This window comes from Lepidochelys kempii, chromosome 14 (genome assembly GCF_965140285.1).
Source record: "Lepidochelys kempii isolate rLepKem1 chromosome 14, rLepKem1.hap1, whole genome shotgun sequence".
NCBI lineage: Eukaryota > Metazoa > Chordata > Testudines > Cheloniidae > Lepidochelys > Lepidochelys kempii.
Window position 1 is genome coordinate 48,402,052 of NC_136393.1, and position 23,588 is coordinate 48,425,639.

Here is a 23,588-nt window from a genome sequence, read left to right on the forward strand (position 1 = left end):
TTAAATGGCAGCCGAACAGAGCACTCTTGTTAATGTGGTGAGCTGGGCCCATTCAAACAAAATGTGCATCAGAACTGCCAAATGCAAGATCAGACATGTAGGACCAAAGATTGCAGGTCAGACCTACGGAATGGAGGACTGTCTCCAGGAGAGCAGTGACCCAGAAAAGGACTTACGGGTTATAATGGACAAACAGCTGAATGTGATGTCCCAGTGTGATGCTGTGGCCAAAAGGATGATCCTTGGATGTGTAAAGATGGGAGAAGTGAGCAGGAGCTGGGAGGTGATTTTATAGCAGTAGGATTTTATGTTTGTATTTTATATAATTTAGAATGAAGGATAAAGCATAATAATATAGTATGTATTAAATGGATTGGTGTATGATTTGATCATATCCCACCAGCCACCCTTTTTGAAGAGCAGAAAGGAATGGCCTAATGGGCCATCAGCCAGAATCTGTGTCTGGACTGATTTCAAGGCAGAAACAGATCCTCTGAGGGTCACCAATCTGCTGTAGGTTTAGCATTTTAAAATAAGTAAAGGAATGCCAGGATTGTTTCTTTTTTTTTTCTTTTTGCATTGCAATTTGATGTTCCTGTTCAAAATGTTCTGTGTAAATTAATTGTGTTTCGTGAGTGAATGAGGAACGTGTGGGTTAAGAGATAAGTGTGAAGGCCATCGCTGAACCAGATGGTCTAGGGAGGAGCTAGAGACAGACACAAGGGCACCAGGAGGCCTCAACAGTCCCTGTTGAAGCATCAGAGGAGGGCAGATTGACGACTCTAAAGATGAGACAGGCACCTATTAATGGGGACAAGATAGTGGTGATCAAAACCAGCATGGTATAACTCCCTGAGGAACTTGATGTAAAGACTGAGAAGGACAAGTTAAGAAAACAAGCACTTGCCAAACAACAATTTATTACAGCATGACCGTGCAAAACTCATTGGTCCTAATGTAGGAAAAGCACTATATAAACAGGGAGCCTTGCCATGAAACTTTGGGTTCGTCCTGCCAAGACTTTCCCGGAGCATCGTGTCGCGACTGACGGAACCTGGCTCCTCCCTACCAGTGATCAACGTAGCTGGCCACTAGGTCGAGCCGGACTCTGGACTGGTAACTATAACACTGACTGGTGGGACAGTGTGTGTGTGCGGTGTGATTGAATGCATATGCTAATTGTTGTATCTTCAATAAACGCAGCGTATTGCCTTTTCCCCTGAAAAAGATCCTGTGTGCTTCTTATAAGCGTAACATGCCAAAGTCCTCCCGTGCGCAGCAAGGAGACCGCATGGCATTTATTTTAGAATAGGAAGCCCTAAGAGCTGGGAATTTGCCCCAGATGTGTGGGTTTGAAAGGAGAGAGATTGATGCAAAATGTTATAATGAACCAGTGTGTGTGTGTGTAGGGGTGACAGAGGGAGCAGAACTCCTGTGTGTGTGTGTGTCCTAGGTGGGATCAGATTTCCTGGGTGTTATTGCCCCCCTGCTGGGGGAAATCAACCTGCTTCTGTGTGGGCATGACTGCCCCCTGGTGGTCAGACTCAGACCTTCTGTGTGTGTGCACATCGAGACTTGCTCTGTCTGTGTGTGTATGTGTGTGTTACTGCCCCCTGCTGGGGGTAATCGGACTTACTGTGTGTGTGCATCTCCAGATTTACCCTGTCTATGTTTGTGTTACTGCCCCCTCCTGGGGGACAGGGCTGGCTCTAGGCACCAGCAAAACAAGCAGGTGACCCCGCCGCCCCAGCTCGCCTCCACTCCGCCCGCTCCCCTGAACGCGCTCCCTCTCCCTCGCCTGAGAGGGAGGGGGAGAGAAGCAGAGCGGCAGCCTGTTCAGGGGAGCAGGCGGAGTGGAGGTGAGCTAGGGCAGAGGGTTGCGGGGGGGAGCTGCAGGAAGCAATGTGGGGGGGAAATGTGGCATGCCCGGGGGAGGAGGCGGGGCCGGGGATTTGGGGCAGAGCCAGGGGGGGCTAAAAAAAAGCAGGGGCGGCTAAAATTTTTTTTGCTCGGAGCAGCAAAAATCCTAGAGCTGGCCCTGCTGGGGGAAAATCAGGTCCGCTGTGTATGTGCACATGTCCAGATTTACACTGTGTGTGTGTGTATGTTTGTGTTACTGCCCCCTGCTGGGGGAAAATCAGGTCTGCGGTGTGTGTGCCATCTGGACTTTCTCTGTGTCGGATACTGTCCCCTGTTGGAAGGAAGCAGACCCGGTCTCTGTGTGTGTGTGTGTAGACCCTCTAGTCTAAAGAACAGAATAGGAATCTGCAAAAAAGCGCACCATAGTCCTGTCCACTGCTCATGGCGCTGAGAGATTCTCCTGGCTCCAGGGGTCGGTTCTCCAGTAACAGGCCTCCTTCCCCCAGGGTTGCTGTGACGTTCTGAGCAGCCGGTGGATCAATATAGCCCTGACCGCCAGAGCTTTCTTAGAATAAGTTTTTGTTTTTTTTTTTAAAGGACTCTCAGTCATCAATGTTCCCTTGAATTTTTTCCATCCATGTCCAGAATACATTGTGTTATGTGCACCAAGGCATGGGCGGATGTGCACCACCAGTAGACACAAAAGACCTAGATATAATATTTATATATATCTGAAAAATGACTAGATGGATAATTACTCCAGCCAGGCCAGGTTAGGCATTTTAGAACTCGCTACTCAAAGAATTAAATGTAAGCGTAAGAGAGAAATAAAAATGATGAAATGCACAGAGCAGTCAAAACACCAAAACAGCACCTTGAAAGAATAAAATTACAGAGAATAGAGGTGCGTTGCAGGAAGTACTAAGCAGTAACAACAACAACAACACAAGTGTGTTGGGAGGTGAGCGTGAAAGGGACTCTGTGTGTGTGTGTGGTTATCAGCTTTCAGGAGGTCCGTGGGCTGCAGGGAGCTGTCTCCTGCTGAGTTGGTTGGTTACTGCTCTGGGTGTTCGTGGGTGGGTAAAGAACTCTTCGTAGGGTGACGCTGCTTCTAGTTACGCTTCTCAAATCTGTGCTTTAGCTTAGCTCAGCTCAAGAGCAGTGATGCAAATCTATGGCCATGGAAGCAGACTCAAGAGAGGAAACATACACCAGTACCAGGCCGCCGCAGCACCTGCATATAAAGAGAAAAGGGATGAGAACCGGTGCAAGGTTGGCTTCTGAAACTAAACCTGCAAAGTCCTTAATGGTGTCTAGCTATCCTCAAGTTCTCTCTTTTGTCTGGGCTTGCTGAGGCCACCTGGGCTAAGTCACAAAGTATTTACCCAGGGTGTCATTTAAATGGTCATCAGTAGGTTTCAGAGTGAACACGACATTGGCAAGGAGGACATCATATCTCTTGGGACTATGGGGGCAGGAGACAATATTCTTCCTCTGGCTGATGTTACTTCTTCCCAGAGACTCAGGCCCAGCTCTTATCTTCCCCTAGAGCGGATGCCACATATAGATGCAGGGGAAAGTCCAGGCGGGGTGACCTCGGTTTATTTATGGCTTTCAGCAAATCTCTCGCACTGTGTGCGATAGTCCCTGCCCCAGCTGAGATCAGGGCCCCGTTGTGCCGGGCGCTGCCCAGACACACAGCGAGAGACAGTCCCTGCCCCAGCTGAGATCAGGGCCCCGTTGTGCCGGGCGCTGCACACAGACATGGTGTAAATTGCCCCAGTCTGAACAGATAAAAGAAGGATTCCTCTCCTCACTTTACAGCTGGAGGGAACTGCAGCCTAGAGAGATTAAGTGATTTACCCCAGATCAGAGAAGGTGCCTATAAGAGAGCTGGGCATGACCCAAGTGTCTTCATTACAAAGCCAGCCTTTCTCTCTCCCGACCCCCTCCCTCCCTCCCGAGCCTGCTCCGTTAGCTTTCACTCACCCTTTTGATAAGCGCTGCTTTGGCATGGGCTACTAGAAGAGCCTGGAAAAGACGAGAAGGAGCAGAGGTGTCTCAGGGAGCGTCCGATCACCAGGAGCGATCCCACCGACGAAGACCGAACGACTCCCCAGTCAGGTCATTGGGCTCCCGGCGCGTCTCGGACAGGAGGGGGAGGCTATGGAAGAGCACAGGGTTGCCCTGCCTAGCGCAAGGCATGGCTCGGGGGCTGGTCAGCGCCCGCCGCAGGGGAGAGCGGGGCAGATGGGGCGTTAGATGGGCAGAAAGAATTAAAGGGTTTCATGAGCCGTATGAGCTCTCCGTGTTGCACAGAACGCACAACACAAGCGGAGCGAATACGGCAAGGCCGTGGCCGATTGCCGCATGGGCTAACAGGGCCTGTGCCCAGGGTCCAATTTGGGGCCCCTGGAAAAACCTCCCTCTGCCATTGAGGCCCCCTGGGGCTGTGATGGGGGCACAGAGCTCCTCAGGTCTTGGGGCCACAGTGTGCGGGGGGGGGGGGGGGCGGAGATCTGGAAAGGAGTGACCTGGGGGGTGGGGCCTCGGGGAAGGGGCAGAATGGGGCAGGCCTGTGGGTGGAGCAGAGACGGAGTCATGGGGAATAGGGTGGGGCAGTGGGAGGAGCCACGAATTGAAGGGGCGGGATAGGGTGGGGCAGTGGGCAGGGCCACAGGGGAGGGGAGGTAAGGGGAGGGATGGGGTGGCCGCAGGTAGAATGGGATGGGACAGTGGGCGGGGGTCACAGGTGGAAGGAGGTGGGGCCGTGGGTGGGGCCACCGTTAGAAGGCGTAGAAGGGGGGCGGGATGGCAGGCTGAAGAGGTAGGAGGGGTGGGGCAGTGGGCGGGGTGGCAAGAGGAAGGGGCAGGATGGGGTGGGGCAGTGGGCGGGGCCGCAGATAGAAGGGGCGGGGCGGGGGAGGGATGGCAGGTGGAAGGGGTGGGACGGGGCCATGGTTCTGGTGTTGGGAGCTCCCCACTTGCTCCAGCCCAGGGCCCCAGGAGACCTTAATCCGTCTCTGAGCAAGGGTGTCCTGACCCATAAAATACAATGGCTGGACACAGTTTGGTATGCAGCTGGGGGCTCATTGGAAGATTTTCATCCCCTAGTTGAAAGGGAAAATTCACCCCCCCCCCAGCACCCACCCCAAGGATTAAACTGGGACACAGAGTCCCACAGGCAGAACTTACCCACCACTGTCAGCGCTACCTGAGCCAGACATTTTCTATTGCTGTCTTGAAATACATAATTCCCACCAGCCCCTTGGCTCACTTTCTCCACCATGAAGGTGCCATGGGAGACCGAGACTTTCTCCTTGAAGTAGCTGCTGAGCTGCGTCGGGCTCCCGTTAACAAAGCTGTAGATGGGATCCCACTTCGAAGTTAACCCATTTTGCTTGCAGAGATCCAGGGTGGTTTCAGATGTGTTAAGTGGGATGTTTACTAAGCTCCCTTTGGAGACACAGCTGGACGCAAGTGGGCAATCTCCAGGGCCTACACAGAAAAGCAAACACAGAGTTTGGATTGCTTGGGTAAAGCAGAAACAGCCTGTAGGGAGTTGGGGGCAGCAGGAACATAGACAAGAACATGGTATAACAGACAGGGCACTGAACCGGGACTCAGGACTCCTGGGTTCTCTCCCTGGCTCTGGGAGGGGAGTGGGGGCTAGTGGGTTAGAGCAGGGGAGCTGGGAGTCAGGACTTCTGGGTTCTCTCCCTGGCTCTGGGAGGGGAGTGGGGTCTAGTGGGTTAGAGCAGGGAGGGCTGGGAGTCAGGACTCCTGGGTTCTCTCCCTGGCTCTGGGAGGGGAGCGGGATCTAATGGCTTAGAGCAGGGGGGGCTGGGAGTCAGAACTCCTGGGTTCTCTCCCTGGCTCTGGGAGGGGAGTGGGGGCTAGTGGGTTAGAGCAGGGGGGGCTGGGAGTCAGGACTCCTGGGTTCTCTCCCTGGCTCTGGGAGGGGAGTGGGGTCTAGTGGGTTAGAGCAGGAGGGCCTGGGAGTCAGGACTCCTGGGCTCTGTGGACTCTAGGTGCTGACTTCGTGGGTGCTCCGGGGTTGAAGCACCCACAGAAAACATCAGCCACAGTTGATTGGTGGGGCTGCAGATCAGCTGTTCGGCTGAACTGCAGCTGCGGGAGGCACTTCGGGGAAGGCAGAAAGCAGTGAGCGGGGGTCTCGAGGGAGGGGTGGGAGTGGGGGCAGGATGAGGCAGAGTGAGGGCAGGGCCTCAGGGGGAGGGAGCAGAAGGAGTGGAGCAAGGGTAGGCCCTTGGTGGAGGGGGTGGATCAGGGCAGGAAGAGGCAGAGCAAAGGTGGGGCATCAGGGAAAGGCAAAGTGGGAGTCGGGTCTTGGGGCAGAGCAGGGTGGAACACCCCCCGGGGGGGGAGGGATAGCTCAGTGGTTTGAGCATTGGCCTGCTAAACCCAGGGTTGTGAGTTCAATCCCTGAGAGGGCCATTTAGGGATCTGGGGCAAAAATTGGGGATTGGCCCTGCTTTGAGCAGGGGGTTGGACTAGGTGACCTCCTAAGGTCCCTTCCAACCCTGATAGTCTATGATCATAAAAATCAGTGCCTAGGCTGTGGACTCAAGGGATCAGCGTTGTACCGGGCTTCGTCCTTACTTGGCGCCTTCTCTGGACATCGGATCTCAGAGATGGCACTGTAAATCAGCCCGCTGAGCAGCAAACCCCAGGGGATTGTCATCCGGAAGCGCCCCGGCTGTGCGTCCCTGTGCACGGGAGCCATAGCAGGGGATGAAAGGGCTGGAGTCCTTGAACAGGATAAGCTCAGCCTGTGACAGGAGAACAACAAAAATCCCGATAGAGGTTAGAAGGAGTGCGACAGGCTAGATGGAGAGAGAGACTGAACACAGAAATTGGACGTCTTACCGGAGACATGGAAAGTCAGAGAAAGCAAGCCACGTTACTGGGGATGTTTGCAGGGGAAATGTGTGTCGTAATGCAGATGATAAAGTATCGTTTCTACTAATGGGAGATTGAGTAACTCTAGATTTGTGCCAGGGTAAATAAGATCGGCATCCAGCCCTGATTCAGTTAACTCCACCGGGGTCACTCTGGGTTTACCGGGCGGGGGGGTCACCGAGTTAAGAATCCAGCACTGACCCCCACTGACTGCCATGGGGTCAGGCTGGGTTCTGTGTTAGGGTTGGTTTAAATGTTTCCATCAAAACTGGCTTTCAAGGGAATATTGGATTTTTATCAGAATGGATTTTTTGCAGTTTGTTTGCCCTAAAAAATGTTGACTTTTAATTCAGAAAAGCAAAATATTTTCAGTTGCCCAAAACCAGATTCCCCCCATATACACATTTTTTTGGATTTTCAACAAAGTCAACATTTTCCATGTTGCGGGGAGGGGGGAGCCACTTCCTGACCAGTTCTAATTTATATCAGTTACAGTCCTGTTTTAAAACTCCCAAGCCATGGCGGGTTTGGACCACCTCCCTGGGGGTGTGAGGCGTCTGAGAAGGAAGTTGGAAAAGAAATCTTTCAGCGGTGTCGTCGCCCTGCCCCGTTCAGTTACAGGCAGAGAAAGCTCCCAGTCCATACTTGAGACATCACAGGGGACTTCCAGTAAAACCAGGGAAGATCAGCTATTCATGAGGCTTTGAGATCTCCTGATGGAAAGCGCTAGGCATGTTTATTGGCATCAGTAACACCTGCTGAGGATCCAGGCACTGGATTTGGGAGCTGCATGTCCTGGCTGCTTGCGCCATCCCATGATCAGAGGTGGAATAAGGTTTCCTGGGGCCCGGGGCTGGAGCAAGTTGCCGGAGGGCGGGGGGTGGAGCCTGGCCCCAGAACCGCGGCCCCACCCCAGCCCTGCCATCTGTGTGGCCCTGCCCCCATTCCATCCCATGCTGTCCCTTCCCCACAGCGCTGCCCCCAGGCCACTCATGGCCCCACCACATTCTTCCCCTTCCCCCGCGGTCCCGCCCCCCACTCGCTCCTTTCTGCCCTGTCCCCACCCTGCTATGGCCCCAGGACTGGCAATCCGCCACTGCCCGTCCTCTGCATTGTTCTTCCACCCTGAGCCTTCCACGACTTCCCACTTCCAGCTCCACACTTCACTACCTCCCAAGTGGTTCCCCCTAAGATCCTTGTCCCACCCTCGTCTTATGCCCCCCCCCCCCCCCGCAGCTCTGGGGATGGAGGAGAGAAAAGGAGCGTGGGACAGAGAATCAGGGGTCGTTCGGTGACGGGGTCCCTTACCTGTGTTTAGCGCAGATGCCAGCCGTACGTCCAGATCCGGAGAGCTCCCTTGATGTTAACGTTCCTTGTTTGAACAGGGAAGCTGGAAAGGAGCGGCTGCTCGGCTGCAAATATCAACAAATATGGAAGAGGAAACTACTCTTGTGTGACTCTGTACTTTCTCAGTGCTGACGTCAGCCAAGCTGAGAGATTCAGAGATTTCTAAGTCTCAGGAGACTCCTGAGATCATTGGACTTCCTACAATTAATTCCTGTTTGAACTAGAGGAAAAAAAAATCCAATCTTAATCGTAAAATTGCCGGTGGTGGAGAATCCACCCTGACTCCTGGGTAAATGGTTGCGATGGTTAATTACCCTCGCTGTTAAAAATGTACACCGTACTTCCAGTCTGAATTGGTCTAGCTTCAACTTCCAGCCCTTGGATCATGCTAGACCTTTCTGTGCTAGACTGACTGATTGTCAAATATTTGTCCCCCTATATAGGTACTTATAGCCTGGGATCAAGCCACCCCTTACCCTTCTCTTTGTTAACCTCACCTCATCTCGGTGACGTGAACTGGGGAGGAGGTAACTCTCTGCATCCCACTAAATAACAGCGCCTACCAGGAGAAGAGCTCAGACTGGGGGGGATCGATCCCAAAACCACTATCCTTAGAGCAGGAGGTTGGTGCGGTGAGGGGGGATGTGCCTTTATGGGCTGAGCTTCCCAGATAGAAGCACTTGTTGCTATCAGGGTGGAGAAACTTTGTACCCCACTCGTCTTAGCAAATGTTAGTAGGAGACCATTTGAAAAAAAAAAAAACAAGTGGGAATCTCTAGAGTTATGCAACAATAGAAACAGATCTGATGTATCTGCCAAGCTGGGAGCTACCATTCCCGTCAGCTCCTCCCTCCTGACCTATGACCCTCCAGAACAGCCTAAGCACTCCATCAGTACAGAAGGGAGATGAAGGAGGCACCAAACAGTTCAGAAATATATTAATTACTTGGGATGGAGTTTAAGAACAAAATGGGGGAACCGGATGGGAACGCCGAGCAGAGAACCCTAGACAATTCCCGCTGCTTTCCAAAGCCACATCTATGGATGCTGCTCAGAGGAGCTCTGTCTGTATGTTTGCGGGGACCACCGTCACAGAGAGTGCCCCATGAATTCCCACTGCTCTTTCCTGGCCTGTTTGAAACCCAAGATAGTGGGAGGAGCCCACCAGAGCTCAAGGCCCGCCCCTTTTGATGGGGTGGGGCTACAGGCCATAGGCGATGACTGTTTGTGTGGGACAAAGAGAAAAGAGAAGTAAAAACTGGAATGGGAGAGTTCAAAACTAGGCACTGGACAATGAGTGCCGAGCAAAGTATCCTGGACACAGCACCTATTGCCCTGTGGAGTCCAAGGAGTCAGCAAGTCCCACCCAGAGTTCAAAAGGGAAATCTTAGAGAATGCAAAAGGCCCAGCTGTTTAGATACCAGGGCCAGGACGTAGAGGTGGGTGGGCGTTTCCCTTGGAGGTGGGCGTTTGCAGGCTTCCCGGTGCTGGTGAGAAGGAGAAGTGGATTGGAGGGGGCGAGCAGGTGGGCTGCAAGCCAAACCCAGGACAGAGGCTGCTGACAAAAGAGAAAGAGGAAAAAGAAAGGGCTGGGTCAAGAAGGGGCTAAAATTATTCTGATTGCGTGTTTGACCGTTTGGATTTGTACTCCAGAAAGGATGGGCTTTTTGTCAGGTAGGCCTTGTCTACACTTGAAAATGTACTGAAATAACTACTCTAGAATAGTGATTCTGGACTGGCTGATTTGATAGCATCCCCTGGGCAGCAGGTTTTATTCTGGAGCAAGAGTGTCTACATGGGGGGTTTATGCCAAAATAGCTATTCTGGAATACTATGTGGGTAAACTTCCAAGGGCAGACAAGCCCTTAGAAAGAGGCTTACGGCCTAAAAGTGCTGGGACCTGATAGACCCATCTCAAGGGAAACTGAGGCAATGGGTAGGCCTGAAGCCAGCTGGGGGAAGGTCCCTCTTCCAGTTTCCTTAAAGGAAAGTGGGAGTAAATAATATATGGGTAGCAACTCAGGAGATCTGGCTCCTATTCCTGGCTCTGCCATGGGCCTGCTGGGTGACTGTGGGCAAGTCACCATCCACACTCTCTGCGTCAGTTTCCCCTCTGGGGATAACGATTTCCGTTATAAAGCGCTTTGAGATGTACTGATGAAAAGGCTAGATATGAGCGAGAGATTATTATTATTATCGTGCTAAGGAAAAATTTCATTTAATCCACAGCCTGAGGATGTGAACATGAAATTAACTAGGCCACGGTCATTCATAACGACTGCTGTCAGGCACTCACCCCGAACAATCACCCAAATAAATCAACAATTAGAAGCCGTCGGATTGTGAAAGTAAGAGTCACGAGCTCAAAATAAAATACACAGTCAATGACAGCAAAGCACAGCACAGGAATTAGTCACTGGGATGCGTTAGGTTATAACCTGAAAGCAAAAAGTGAGTCATCATAATTAGGTCACAATATTGATCAAAAAGAGCAGGAACACGTAGGTGCTGGGGTTAGGAGCTGAAACTGCTTTGAACTTGCTGTTTGAGGTCGATCGCAAATTGGAAGGTATTTTCAACGGGACTTAGGGATTTGCACCTGCAATTCCTATTGATTTTGTTAATCCAAATCCTCCCCCAGATGGCTTTGAACCTCTCTGCTAAAATCTCTCTGGATGTAACCACAATGAATGAAGAGAGCAACAGCGGCCGACGGACCAGCTGCTGCTAAGAGCACTTGCAAATATTTCCTACTTTGATCCTGAAAAAACAACAACCCATGGGTGAAATTCTGGTCTCATTGACATCAGCAGCAAAACTCCCATCATCTTGGATTTCTTGAGTGTGTAGAGAGCATAGGACAGTGTTTAATATGTTTGATTGAACTGGGGAAGGCTTCTTCTTGGTTGAGGCTTAGAGGGGAAGGCTTTTAAACTACTGGCCCTTGATGTGATCTGCTGCATTTCAACAGCACCAAAAAATTGCTCTTCAGATGAATGATTTTGGTAAACCTTTTGGATAAGAGATTTCCACCAACGATGACTTAGCACCATCCAGACAGACGGTGATGCCGTGTGAGGTAGGGAGAGATCACCCCAAAACAGCCATCAGTTTGTTTATTTATAGATTCCATGGTCAGAAAGGACCATTATGTCCCAAGATTCTCCTCCTAGTCCCACCAGTGCCCCCAGCAAATCTAATAACAAAAGGGAAAAATAATCTGAACAAAACTAGATCTACTGCTATAAACAGATACAGCGAAGGGAAGCAAAGAGAAGCGATTGACCAAATCCAGCCTTTGACCTGAATTCAGCTTGTTACCTTGCACCAGTTGAATTCCAGCTGCGTGTGGATCAGCTTGTATCCGTGTCTTCCGTCCTTCAGACCCCTTTGTCGGCTGGAGATCCCATATACTCCAGTGGCTTGTCCAGCCTCTGTATCCTTGACTGATCTGAATGTTACTGCAAACCAGAGCTTGAGAACCACTCGTATTAGTGACTCAGAGGGAAAATGAAACTGTTTTTTTTCCCCTTCTCTTCATGAGATACCTGGTTAGAATCATAGAATCATAGAATATCAGGGTTGGAAGGGACATCAGGAGGTCATCTAGTCCAACCCCCTGCTCAAAGCAGGACCGATCCCCAATTAAATCATCCCAGCCAGGGCTTTGTCAAGCCTGACCTTAAAAACTTCTAAGGAAGGAGATTCTACCACCTCCCTAGGTAATGCATTCCACCACCCTCCTAGTGAAAAAGTTTTTCCTAATATCCAACCTAAACCTCCCCCACTGCAACTTAAGACCATTACTCCTTGTCCTGTCATCTTCTACCACTGAGAACAGTCTAGAACCATCCTCTTTGGAACCCCCTTTCAGGTAGTTAAAAGCAGCTATCAAATCCCCCCTCATTCTTCTCTTCCGCAGACTAAACATCCCCAGCTCCCTCAGCCTCTCCTCATAACTCATGTGTTCCACTCCCCTAATCATTTTTGTTGCCCTCCACTGGACTCTTTCCAATTTTTCCACATCCTTCTTGTAGTGTGGGGCCCAAAACTGGACACAGTACTCCAGATGAGGCCTCACCAGTGTCGAATAAAGGTTAGATCTAATCCTCTAATCCAGTGTTAGATCTTTATGATGCTCATCCAAAGTGGCCTAAATTTTCACCAGAGTCTTTCCAAAGATATTGCAGACTCCATGGCTACCTGGAACCTCAGAGGTAGCGTATCTCTCTGCCCTGGACCTTGCTCCAGTGATCCGTGCCTTTGTCACCTCCAGATTAGTTCAACCACCAAAAGTCCAGTTGCAAAAGGCAGCTGGTGCAAAATACAGCAACCCACTCGGGAAGGGAGTGAAGGAACGCATTGGGAGCACGTGACAGCCGTGCTCTGGGAGATGCACTGGATGTTGACCGGGTTTGGGGAGGAGTTGAAGGTGCTGAGTTTGACCGAGAAAGCTCTAAAAGGCCCCAGGCTACAGCTAGCTGAAATGTTTTTGACTTGAAACTTTTTTCATTGAAAAATGCAGATTCGATGACATCAAAATGTTTTGCCCATGGTCACGCAGGGCACCTGGGGCAGAGAATTAAACCCAAGCCTGTCTCCTAATCACTGGGCTTTCCTTCCTCTCTCTGGAGTACTAATCCCTGCTTGGAGCCCTTGGGGGTTAATAAAATAATAATAATAATTAATAATTAACAATAATTTAAAAAATGAAACCCTCCTCCTAGGACCAGGATTTTGGGCTACCTCAAGGTGAAGGCGAATGGTCCAGTCCTTATGGGTCTGTTTACACTGCAATGTAAGCCTAGGGCTAGTAAAATGCAAGTGAGCAGACCCAGGGTTTGTTAAGCTAGGGCTTGAGCGTCTACACTCATTTGAAACCCCAGGTTAGGAATTGTTGAACCCTGGGTCCCAATTTGGGGCTCCAGCCCACTGCATTATGTGGGCCCAAGTTCAACCACCATATCCCAGACTTCCTAGCACCTTCCCAAAATCTGGTCGCGCTAGTCCTTTGTTTGTGGTGCTGTGTGGGAAAATGTGGCTGTCCACTAAACTTTGTCCAGAGGACAAAGAAAGTCAGCCCGTGGGGTTGTGGGATACTTTTGGCAGACTCCTGGAGCATGAGTCCAGTGGGTGTGTATCTATGCTGCAAAGGAATAGGCCTTGAGCCCTGGCTTGACTCAGGCTCAGACCTTCTGTCCCTGTGGGGCCCAGAGACCTTGGACCTGAGTCCTAGGTTGGTGCTATTTGTGTGTAGACGGAAGGGGGGTTAGGCTTGAGCCTGAGTTCGTGCTCCCGTCTTACATTGCAGTGTAGACATTGTTGCCGGCACCCAGTGCCGAGAGGCTAAACAACAGCTGGGGTTGGTTCGCGACCCAGTGTGCTTCACCCAATCATCACAACGGGGTGGAGAAGCATACAAGTTTATTTGCAGCTGCAAAAAGGTACAGGGAGATTAGAATCTCAAATCCTGCACCCAGAGCAGGAAGTTACACATGCTTTTATACATCCTTTTTCCCAGCATACCTATCCAATAGCAAGCTGCCCTAAGTATCCATATAGTCAGCCAATCCAGTTCCCAGCTAGTTTCCTTGTTCTCTGTATCATTTCTTAAACCGTACATAAAGCTGTATTGTTCTTGTATTGTTCAGCATTGTTCTTCCATATCTGCCCTGTTCGGCCTTGCTTAGTTTCAGGCAGTCTGACTCTGCAACATATTGTTGCAGATCCTCAGCATAACTGCTGCGAGTGCCTCCAGGCCGGGGGGGGGGGGCAAGGACACTTGGGCCTCGTACGCATAACTGCTGCGAGTGCCTCCAGGCAAGGGGGGGGGGCAAGGACACCTGGGCCTAGTGCGAGGGGGCTTCATCAACACTCGTGGTCTTCCATCCCCTCGAGTTACCTAGTGGCCATGCCCCAGTATCCCCAACAACTCCCTCCTTTGAGAACACTTAACAACCTTGGCTCTGAGGCTATTTATTTTTTTACAATAGGACTTTGCATAAGCACTTTGTGATAGCCCTGAAGAGAATGACTTATTAACTTTTGCAAAAGGGCCCTAACACATGAGACTGCACAGCATAATACCAGTAATACAAGCAATACAGGAAAGAGAAGTTTCAACAGCAGGCTAAATAAACCACCAAGCCAGGACGACAAACCCCAGCCTGAAAACAAGGTTTGCAACCAATCGCTCTCGGGGGCAGTATAGGCAACCTGTGCTCCGGCTTGGGCATGGGCCTCAGCCTGTACCACCTTCTCATAGATCTCATAACTGCTATCATTTACAGATACACAACATCGGGGCCCGACGAGGGCACAAAGCCCTCTTTGGGATGCCAAGAGATAGTCCAAAGCCAGCCTGTTTTGGAGGGAAAATGTCCTGAGCTGCTGTACCTCTTTATTTAACGTTTTTACTGCTGACCCTAAATCACTAACCGAGTCCTCTAATGCTAAGGCCACTTTCTCAAGTACCATTTGCAGCCTTACAGTATAGCGGCCTATGCATGCCATGGCTGGCCCGGGAAACAGTGGCGCTATTCCCAGTACAGAGCACCCTACAAGCTTCTCGGTTGTGAGGGAATTCTTCATATAGCCCTCCAAGGCCGTAGTCAGTCGCCGCAGGGTCTTTTCTCGTGACTCAACAGAGGTGTCTTGGGCATTTCTAATCTTTCCTTTGGGCAGTGTGGCAGTTATGGAAAGATGAGGAACTCCATGAGCTATATAACAGCTACCTGTCCAGTTGGCTGGCAGCACCTTGTAAGGCTTTCGGCCACATACAAAATAATGACCCTGTAGGGCCCAGTAAGGACTGTTTCTTAAGGGTATTCCTGGGCTATTTAAGGCTGCTTTGGCTGCTTTTCCAAACCGTTCATATGCCCCTAAGGGGGCATCCCATCCTCCTGATTGGGTACAAGTGGGGGCGTTTCTAATTTGTGCCGTTCAAATTACACTCGCCAAAGGGACCACTACAAACCCACCATTGGCTTGCTACATTGGAGATATTAACTGGACGGCAAGTTATATTTCCAAACCTTTCTTTTGTGGTAAGATTATTTGTAAGAGTTTCCCTAAAAGTGGAGGAACCATTACATCCACACTGCTGGCCTCCCCTTTTGGTCTATATCCAATACCCATCAGCCCACTGTGTAGTAACACAGGAGCTCTTTCCCACAGGACGCCCATCGTGATCAGATTGGTTTCGGGTAAAATATAACACTCCCTCAGTGAGTACTGCAACTGAATACACCTGGTCCTGATAGGTGGCTTGCTGTAAAGAGGTCTTGTTCCAGAACGGCGAGTCCGTTCTTTCCTGCTCTTTGGTGGCAGCTAATTCTGCTAGGGTCAGGGGCAGCATGTCAAGGGGCATTCCCGTTTTGGGGGACAGTGGAGTCGGAGCACATACCCAGCAATCAGTCTGGTTTGTTAAATTAGCAACATGGTGCGCAAGCGAAACAAAGGAGTTATGCTCCCGATATGCACAGTTTGGAAATACCAATACAGAGAATAACAATGTTACCCAATTAATTATCACCAGAGTCTTCCCAACCCAGGGTCTCCAGTTCCTGGGTGGGCCCATTTTAGCATTAAGGTGCCCGCTATTTGTGTCTTTTAAACAGTAGCTTTAGCCCGAGATCATCACTAGATGAGGAGTCAGCAGGTTGGACGGTCCACTGTTCTGCTGACGAGGGGGCGGGTACTGCCTTCAGACGAGAGTGATGGATCCAGTTCTTGTGTCCCTCGATCTTTGCCGCTGTATGGGAGATCAGCAGGACGGTATAGGGTCCTTTCCACTTTTCCTGGAGAGGCTCGTCTTTCCAGGTACGAACAAGCACGGAGTCACCGGGCTGTAAGGAGTGGACGGGAGAGTCCAAGGGGAGAGGTTGGGAATCCTTGGTATACCTGTGAAGAGACAAGAGAACAGCAGACAGGGAACACATATACTGTGACAAAAAACCATTACCCAACTCCCATTCCCCTGACAGAACCGGGGTGCCATTCATAGGCCATGCACTTCCAGATGTAAACAGTGTCAGGATGAGCTCCACCCTGACATCTGGTGGCGAGGTGTGGCAAGTTGTGGAAAAGAACTTCAGGGGCCGATCTCATTTGCATAGGCACACCCACCCCACCTTAGAATGAGGCCATAGCTGCCCAAATGGTCACTTTGGCTGCTGTGGGATCCCCAGTGTCTCTGTTATTGGGGCAGGAAGAATAAATGGTTATTACCCTGATTATGGGAACTGTGCTTGGAACTGTACTTGGCCTTTTGTTATGATGGAGGGACTCACCATCACCTAAGTAGCACTCGCTAGGCAAGGGTCATGGGTTCCAAAACTCTGTGAATTGAGAGAGAGGTTGGGGACAAGTATTAATACTTGGTGGTGTGAGGGCCTTACATGCTAACTGCACTTCCTCCTCTCTTCACTGTGGAATATCAGAGCTAATTTTGATTTCATTAGGAGTCTAGTTACAGGCTGCTGAGCTCACTTTGGGCTCATGATGCACCAGCACTGAGGCGTCCCTACTACAAGCTGAATTCACCAAAGAGCTGAACTGACTAAGAGCTGAAATCGCTGAGCGTTGTGTTAAGCAGTGGGGGAGCCTGAAGATATAGCGTGGAGCAGTTTGCGGGACGGCTGGAGTGCCTTGTGGACAGGCTGGTGGAGCAGGTCGTGGGACTGCGGGAGCTACTTGTGGGCCGCGAAGCAGAGCTGAGCGAAGGAGTTTGTGGGGCGGCAGGCGGAGCGGAGGCCTATGGAGCTGTGGGGTGCTCAGCTTCAGATCATGTAAGGTGCCTCTTACCCCCGTCCCATCTCCACCCAGGTTGGGAGGTAAAGCTCCGCAGATAAACTTTCGAACTCTGGGGCTGCCCTGACCAGGGGCAGAGACTTTTGGGTCATTGGACTTTTCGGACTTTGGGTGATTTGGGGTTGCTGGACTCAAGAACCAAAGGGAAAGGGGCATGCCCCAATTTGCTTGGGGTGGGTTTTTTGTTCATGGGTTATGAATCCTGTTGGTGGTGTTTCCCCAACATAATGCCACATTGTTTCTCTCTGTTATTAAAAGGCTTTTGCTACACTCAGACTATGTGCTTGCGAGAAGGGAAGTATTGCCTCTTGGAGGCGCCCAGCGGGGGTGGTATATATTTGTCCCAGGTCACTGGGTGGGGGCTCGAGCCGGTTTGCATTGTGTTATTGGAATGGATCCCCTAGATACTGAACCCGGCCCTTGTTGCTGCCAACTCTGACGGGCAGAAGGGTTACACAAACATAATTTCAAAGGGACTAAATCCTAATCTACCCTTTGGGAGAACGCGGATACGGAGTAGGACGAGGGGCAAAGCATCAGGCCATCGCAGTGAGGCTTCTTGGCACACTTTTGAGAGATGCCGTTTAAGGGTCTGATTGGTACGCTCCACGACCCCACTGGCTTGCGGTCTCCAGGGCGTATGGAGTTTCCAGGGGATCTGTAAGGCATGTGAGATGCTTTGAATGATTTTTGACGTGAAGTGTGTCCCGTTGTCAGATTCCATCCACAGGGGGAGTCCAAAGCGAGGAACGATCTCCTTAACAAACTTGAGGGCCACTGTCCTGGCAGTGCAGTTACGGCATGGGAAGGCTTCTGGCCATCCGCTGAACCGATCCACTATGACAAGGAGATATTTGAACCCTTGAGTCCGGGGAAACTCAGTAAAGTCTATTTGCCACACTTGTCCGGGGCCTGGAGTGGGTTCTAGGCAGCTGGTGGCACAGGATGTTCCGGTCGGGGGTTATTCTTTTGGCAGACTAAGCAGTCCGCTTGTACCTGGGCAGCCAGGGGTCGGAGTCCAGAAGAGATAAAGTATTTTCCCATTAGCTGGATAAGTGCTTCCCTGCCAGCATGAGTGGTTTGATGTAGTTTCTGCAGCACCGGCCGGATTAGGCCCTTTGGTAAGAGGACCTTCCCTTCCGGGGAATGGAGCCATCCCTCCTTTTCCCGGAGACCGAGTTTGTCAGTTAGCTGTCTCTCCTCCCCAGAGTACTGAGGGGTTGGAAGCTCCCCTACTGATGGGATAAGGGCATGCATATGGGCGTTCTCAGCCTGAGGGGATGGCAGGGTGGCAGCATGCTTAGCCTCTCTATCTGCCCGGGCGTTACCTCTGGCCACATCTTGATCTTCCCTTTGATGGGCTTTACAATGTACCACCGCCACTTCCGAGGGGAGTTGTACGGCTTCTAGGAGCCGGAGGATTTGGGGCCCGTACTTGACTGGGGAGCCTTGGGCTGTCAGCATTCCCCTTTGCTTCCTGTCATGGTTCCTCCCCCACTCTGAACTCTAGGGTACAGATGTGGGGACCTGCATGAAAAACCTCCTAAGCTTATCTTTACCAGCTTAGGTCAAAACTTCCCCAAGGTACAAAATATTACCCCTGTAATCCTTGGACTGGCCGCTACCACCACCAAACTAATACTGGTTACTGGGGAAGAGCTGTTTGGACGCGTCCTTCCCCCCAAAATACTTCCCAAAACCTTGCACCCCACTTCCTGGACAAGGTTTGGTAAAAAGCCTCACCAATTTGCATAGGTGACCACAGACCCAAACCCTTGGATCTGAGAACAATGAAAAAGCATTCAGTGTTTTACAAGAAGACTTTTAATAAAAAATAGAAATAAAGAAATCCCCCCTGTAAAATCAGGATGGTAGATATCTTACAGGGTAATTAGATTCAAAAACATAGAGAACCCCTCTAGGCAAAACCTTAAGTTACAAAAAAGATACACAGACAGAAATAGTTATTCTATTCAGCACAATTCTTTTCTCAGCCATTTAAAGAAATCATAATCTAACACACACCTAGCTAGATTACTTACTAAAAGTTCTAAGACTCCATTCCTGTTCTGTCCCTGGCCAAGACGACTACAGACAGACACAGACCCTTTGTTTCTCACCCTCCTCCCAGCTTTTGAAAGTATCTTGTCTCCTCATTGGTCATTTTGGTCAGGTGCCAGCGAGGTTACCTTTAGCTTCTTAACCCTTTACAGGTGAGAGGAGCTTTCCCCTGGCCAGGAGGGATTTCAAAGGGGTTTACCCTTCCCTTTATATTTATGACACGCCCCCCAAATCTCAGCTAGGGTGAAACACTGGCTGGGATTTCTTCCTGGAGCTCTAGGAAAACAGAGTTAATAAGACACATGCATCTCTAAATATACTACCAAGTACATAAAGACTAACAATATTTTCCACATCTCAAGGACAATTTTAACCAGTTGATTCTGGGAAACTTTCACGGGAGAGTGCATCAGCCACTTTGTTAGAAGCTCCTGAGATGTGTTGGATGTCGAAATCAAAATCTTGGAGAGCTAAACTCCACCGAAGAAGTTTTTTGTTAGTTTCTTTGACGGTGTGAAGCCACTTTAGTGCAGCATGGTCGGTTTGCAGGTGGAAACGCCGTCCCCAAACATATGGGCGTAGCTTTTCCAGAGCGTAGACAATGGCATAACATTCTTTTTCAGTGACTGACCAGTTGCTTTCCCTCTCAGACAGTTTTTTGCTGAGAAACACTACAGGGTGGAATTCTTGATCAGGTCCTTTCTGCATTAAAACTGCTCCCACACCACGCTCGGATGCATCTGTGGTTACTAGGAACGGTTTGTCAAAGTCTGGGGCCCTTAGTACAGGGTCAGACATGAGTGTCGCTTTAAGCTTGTTAAAGGCCTTCTGACACTTTCCGGTCCACTGAACAGCATTTGGCTGTTTCTTTTTGGTTAGGTCTGTCAGTGGGGCAGCGATTTGGCTGTAGTGCGGTACAAATCGTCTGTAATAACCGGCCAAGCCTAAGAAGGATTGAACCTGTTTCTTTGACTTTGGGACAGGCCACTTTTGGATAGCATCCACTTTGGCCTGTAGGGGGCTGATAGTTCCTTGACCCACCTGGTGTCCAAGGTAAGTCACTCTGTTTAGGCCTATTTGACACTTCTTAGCCTTAACAGTTAGTCCTGCCTCCCTTATGCGCTCAAGGACTTTTTGTAGATGTGCCAGGTGGTCTGCCCAGGAATCCGAAAATATGGCCACATCGTCAAGGTAGGCGACTGCATATTCTCCTAATCCCGCTAGGAGACCATCTACAAGTCTTTGGAAAGTGGCGGGTGCATTTCGCAGCCCGAAAGGGAGTACATTAAATTCATACAGCCCGAGATGTGTGATGAAGGCTGACCTTTCCTTGGCAGATTCATCTAGCGGTACCTGCCAGTACCCCTTGGTTAAGTCCAAGGTAGAGATGAACTGGGCCCGTCCCAGTTTCTCTAATAGTTCATCAGTGCATGGCATTGGATAGTTGTCTGGGCGAGTTACAGCATTTAGCTTACGGTAGTCCACGCAAAAACGTATTTCCCCATCTGGTTTGGGAACTAGAACCACTGGAGATGCCCATGCACTTTCAGAGGGGCGGATTACACCCATCTGTAACATATCCTGGATCTCCCATTCTATAGCAGTTTTAGCTTGAGGAGACACCCGGTAAGGGTGGACCCTAATTGGGTGAGCATTACCTGTGTCAATGGAGTGGTATGCCCGTTCAGTCAGTCCTGGGGTGGCTGAGAACGTTGGCGTGTAGCTAGTGCACAGCTCCTGGATCTGCTGTCGCTGCATATGCCCAAGGGTCATGGAGAGGTTCACCTCTTCCACACCACCAGCACATTTCCCTTCGTAATAGACACCTTCAGGCCACTCAGCGTCGTCTCCTCCCTGGGCTGTAAACTGACAAACCTTTAATTCTCTGGATCGATTAGAAGAGCTGAGAGGCGGTGGGTTGCTCCGTGCCGCCGTCCACGCTCTCTGGAGGCTTTCATCTGCTTCCTGTTCGGTCTGGAACTGTTCCCTTGATGCTGGAGACATCAGTTCCTCATTGGATTGGGGACATAGGCTTGGTCCCTCTGGAAGCGATATAGGGGATGGAGCTGTTTCTGTTGACTGTGAACCGCTCTCCGCTGGTGCACTATGTTGGGATTCAGGCTCCGGCTGAGCCTCTTGTGTAGGGTTATCGGCTGCTGCCAGTTCAGGTTCGGTGGGGCCCTCTGGTGTTGAGGTTGCAAGTACTGGATTCAGTGCTGACACGGGGTCTGGTGTTGGTTGTTCGGCTGGTTCCGGTTCTGGGACTGGTTCCGTCTGGGTCTCTGGGACTGGATCCACTACTGCTGTTGCAGACATTGGCCTGGGGTCCAGGTCCATCACCTCTGACTGGGTCCTGATAGAAGTTTCCGGAACAGAGCTAGGCCTCACGGCTTGTTTAACCTGGCTGCGGGTGACCATTCCCACCCTCTTGGCCTGCTTCACATGATTGGCCAAGTCTTCCCCCAACAGCATGGGGATGGGATAATCATCATAGACTGCAAAAGTCCACATTCCTGACCAGCCCTTGTACTGGACAGGCAACTTGGCTGTAGGCAAATTGAAAGAGTTGGACTTGAAGGGTTGAATCGTCACTTGGATCTCTGGGTTGATTAAATTGGGGTCCACTAAGGAAGCATGGATAGCTGACACTTGTGCTCCGGTGTCCCTCCACGCGGTGACCTTCTTCCCGCCCACACTCACAGTTTCCCTCCGCTCCAAGGGTATCTGGGAGGTATCTGGGCCTGTGGACCTCTGGTGTGATTCCGGTGCAATGAACTGTAATCTGTTGGGGGTCTTGGGGCAGTTGGCCTTTACATGCCCCAGCTCGTTACATTTAAAACATCGTCCAGCTGACGGGTCACCGGGGCGAGGTGGGTTGCTGGAGAACGGGGTGGTGGGACGATAAGGGGTCTGGAGGGTTCTTTGGGAGGTAGGTGGGGCTTTGGGCGGCCCCCGGTAATAGGGTGTGGTCTGGGGTGGTCCCTTCTGGTCTCCGCTCCAACTGCGACCAGTTTTCTTCTTCTCTGCCACCTCCACCCATCTGGCTCCAATCTCTCCTGCCTCGATTACAGTTTTGGGTTTCCCATCTAGGATGTATCTTTCTATTTCCTCAGGAACACCCTCTAAGAATTGTTCCATTTGCATTAGGAAGGGCAAATTTACTGGAGATTCAACACTTGCTCCTGATATCCAGGCATCCCAATGTTTCACAATGTGGTAGGCATGTTGGGTAAATGACATGTCTGGTTTCCACCTTAGGGCTCGGAACCTCCGACGAGACTGCTCGGGTGTTATCCCCATTCTGACTCTCGCCTTGGATTTAAACAGTTCATACTTGTTCATATGTTCTTTAGGCATTTCAGCTGCCACCTCAGCTAAGGGTCCACTGAGCTGCGGCCTCAGCTCTACCATGTATTGGTCAGTAGAGATGTTGTACCCAAGGCAGGCCCTTTCGAAGTTTTCTAAGAAGGCCTCAGTATCATCACCTGCCTTGTAGGTGGGGAACTTTCTGGGATGGGAAGTGGTACCTGGAGAAGGATTGCTAGGGTTTGTTGGTATATTCTGCTGGGCCTTTATCCTCTCCATCTCCTCCACATGCTTCCTTGCCTCCATTTCCCTCTTGTGGGCAGCCTCCTGTACCTCCTTCTCCAGCCGCATGAGTTCTATCTGTCTTTCATGTTCCCTTTGTTTTTCCTCAGCCTGAAATTTGGCTAATTCCAGCTGTAGTCGAGCCGAGGATTTGGCCATTCTAACCTCTCTGTTTTTAACTAACTTTACACCCGAGGTTTAGAAATAAACAAACAAAACTTGGCTGTAAAATTTTGCTGTGCTGGAATAGAATACCTATTCTCTGATAGTGATTGTCAGCCTACAGAAAAAGACAATTCCCTTGTCTCTGCTCTGGGCCCAAATTAAAGCAAAAAACCTCCAACTACTTGGAACCCTGCTTACCCAGCCCAAAGAAAAAAAAAATTTCTTTTCAAACCTGTGCTCCTTGTAAAACAAAAAAAAATCAAAATCCTAAAAAAAACCCTGCCACTTTTGTCTCCAGGCAAATGGGTAGAGCACACACCCCCTATTTACTTTTAGGAAGAAAAGAAAAAAAAAACCTCTGGGTTGGAAGACTGTGAATTTCCCTGCAGGAGTTAAGTACCCTGCCTCCAGGCAAAGAAAACCTGCAATTCACAAGATAATCCCCTTTTGTCTCTGCTTGGCCACAAAGCAGAGAGAAACCAAGCTGCTTTCAGTTTCAAAGCTGCTTCCTGGACTTCCTAAAAATTCCTTTTTAAAATCTGTATTTCTAGTTCAAAAAATCTCAACTGGATCTCAAAATGATTTCAGGTTAATCCCACCACTGTGCCACCATGTCACGGTTCCTCCCCCACTCTGAACTCTAGGGTACAGATGTGGGGACCTGCATGAAAAACCTCCTAAGCTTATCTTTACCAGCTTAGGTCAAAACTTCCCCAAGGTACAAAATATTACCCCTGTAATCCTTGGACTGGCCGCTACCACCACCAAACTAATACTGGTTACTGGGGAAGAGCTGTTTGGACGCGTCCTTCCCCCCAAAATACTTCCCAAAA

At 50.4% G+C, this 23,588-nt stretch overlaps 1 protein-coding gene across 1 annotated transcript; it reads right to left on the bottom strand.

The window, feature by feature from the left end:
- Window positions 1-903: 903 nt before the first annotated feature.
- Window positions 904-11,553, bottom strand: LOC144929331 (uncharacterized). The gene is made up of 6 exons (XM_078848630.1): window positions 11,452-11,553; window positions 8,092-8,195; window positions 6,484-6,653; window positions 5,056-5,358; window positions 3,850-3,891; window positions 904-3,094 (listed from the first exon to the last, which is right to left on the bottom strand). The coding sequence occupies exons 3-6, from the start codon at window positions 6,605-6,607 to the stop codon at window positions 3,033-3,035; spliced, it is 531 nt and encodes a 176-aa protein (XP_078704756.1). The 5' UTR covers window positions 6,608-6,653; window positions 8,092-8,195; window positions 11,452-11,553; the 3' UTR covers window positions 904-3,032.
- Between the last annotated feature and the right edge of the window lie 12,035 nt (window positions 11,554-23,588).

What these genes read in the sequence shown, in the direction of transcription:
- LOC144929331 (XM_078848630.1), bottom strand. Translation starts at nt 6,607, where the DNA reads ATGGCTCCCGTGCACAGGGACGCACAGCCGGGGCGCTTCCGGATGACA. An exon ending in GGTAGCGCTGACAGTGGTGG is followed by an intron (nt 3,892 to 5,055) that starts GTAAGTTCTGCC and finishes CGTCTTTTCCAG; the next exon opens with GCTCTTCTAGTAGCCCATGC. An exon ending in AAGCAGCGCTTATCAAAAGG is followed by an intron (nt 3,095 to 3,849) that starts GTGAGTGAAAGC and finishes CTTTATATGCAG; the next exon opens with GTGCTGCGGCGGCCTGGTAC.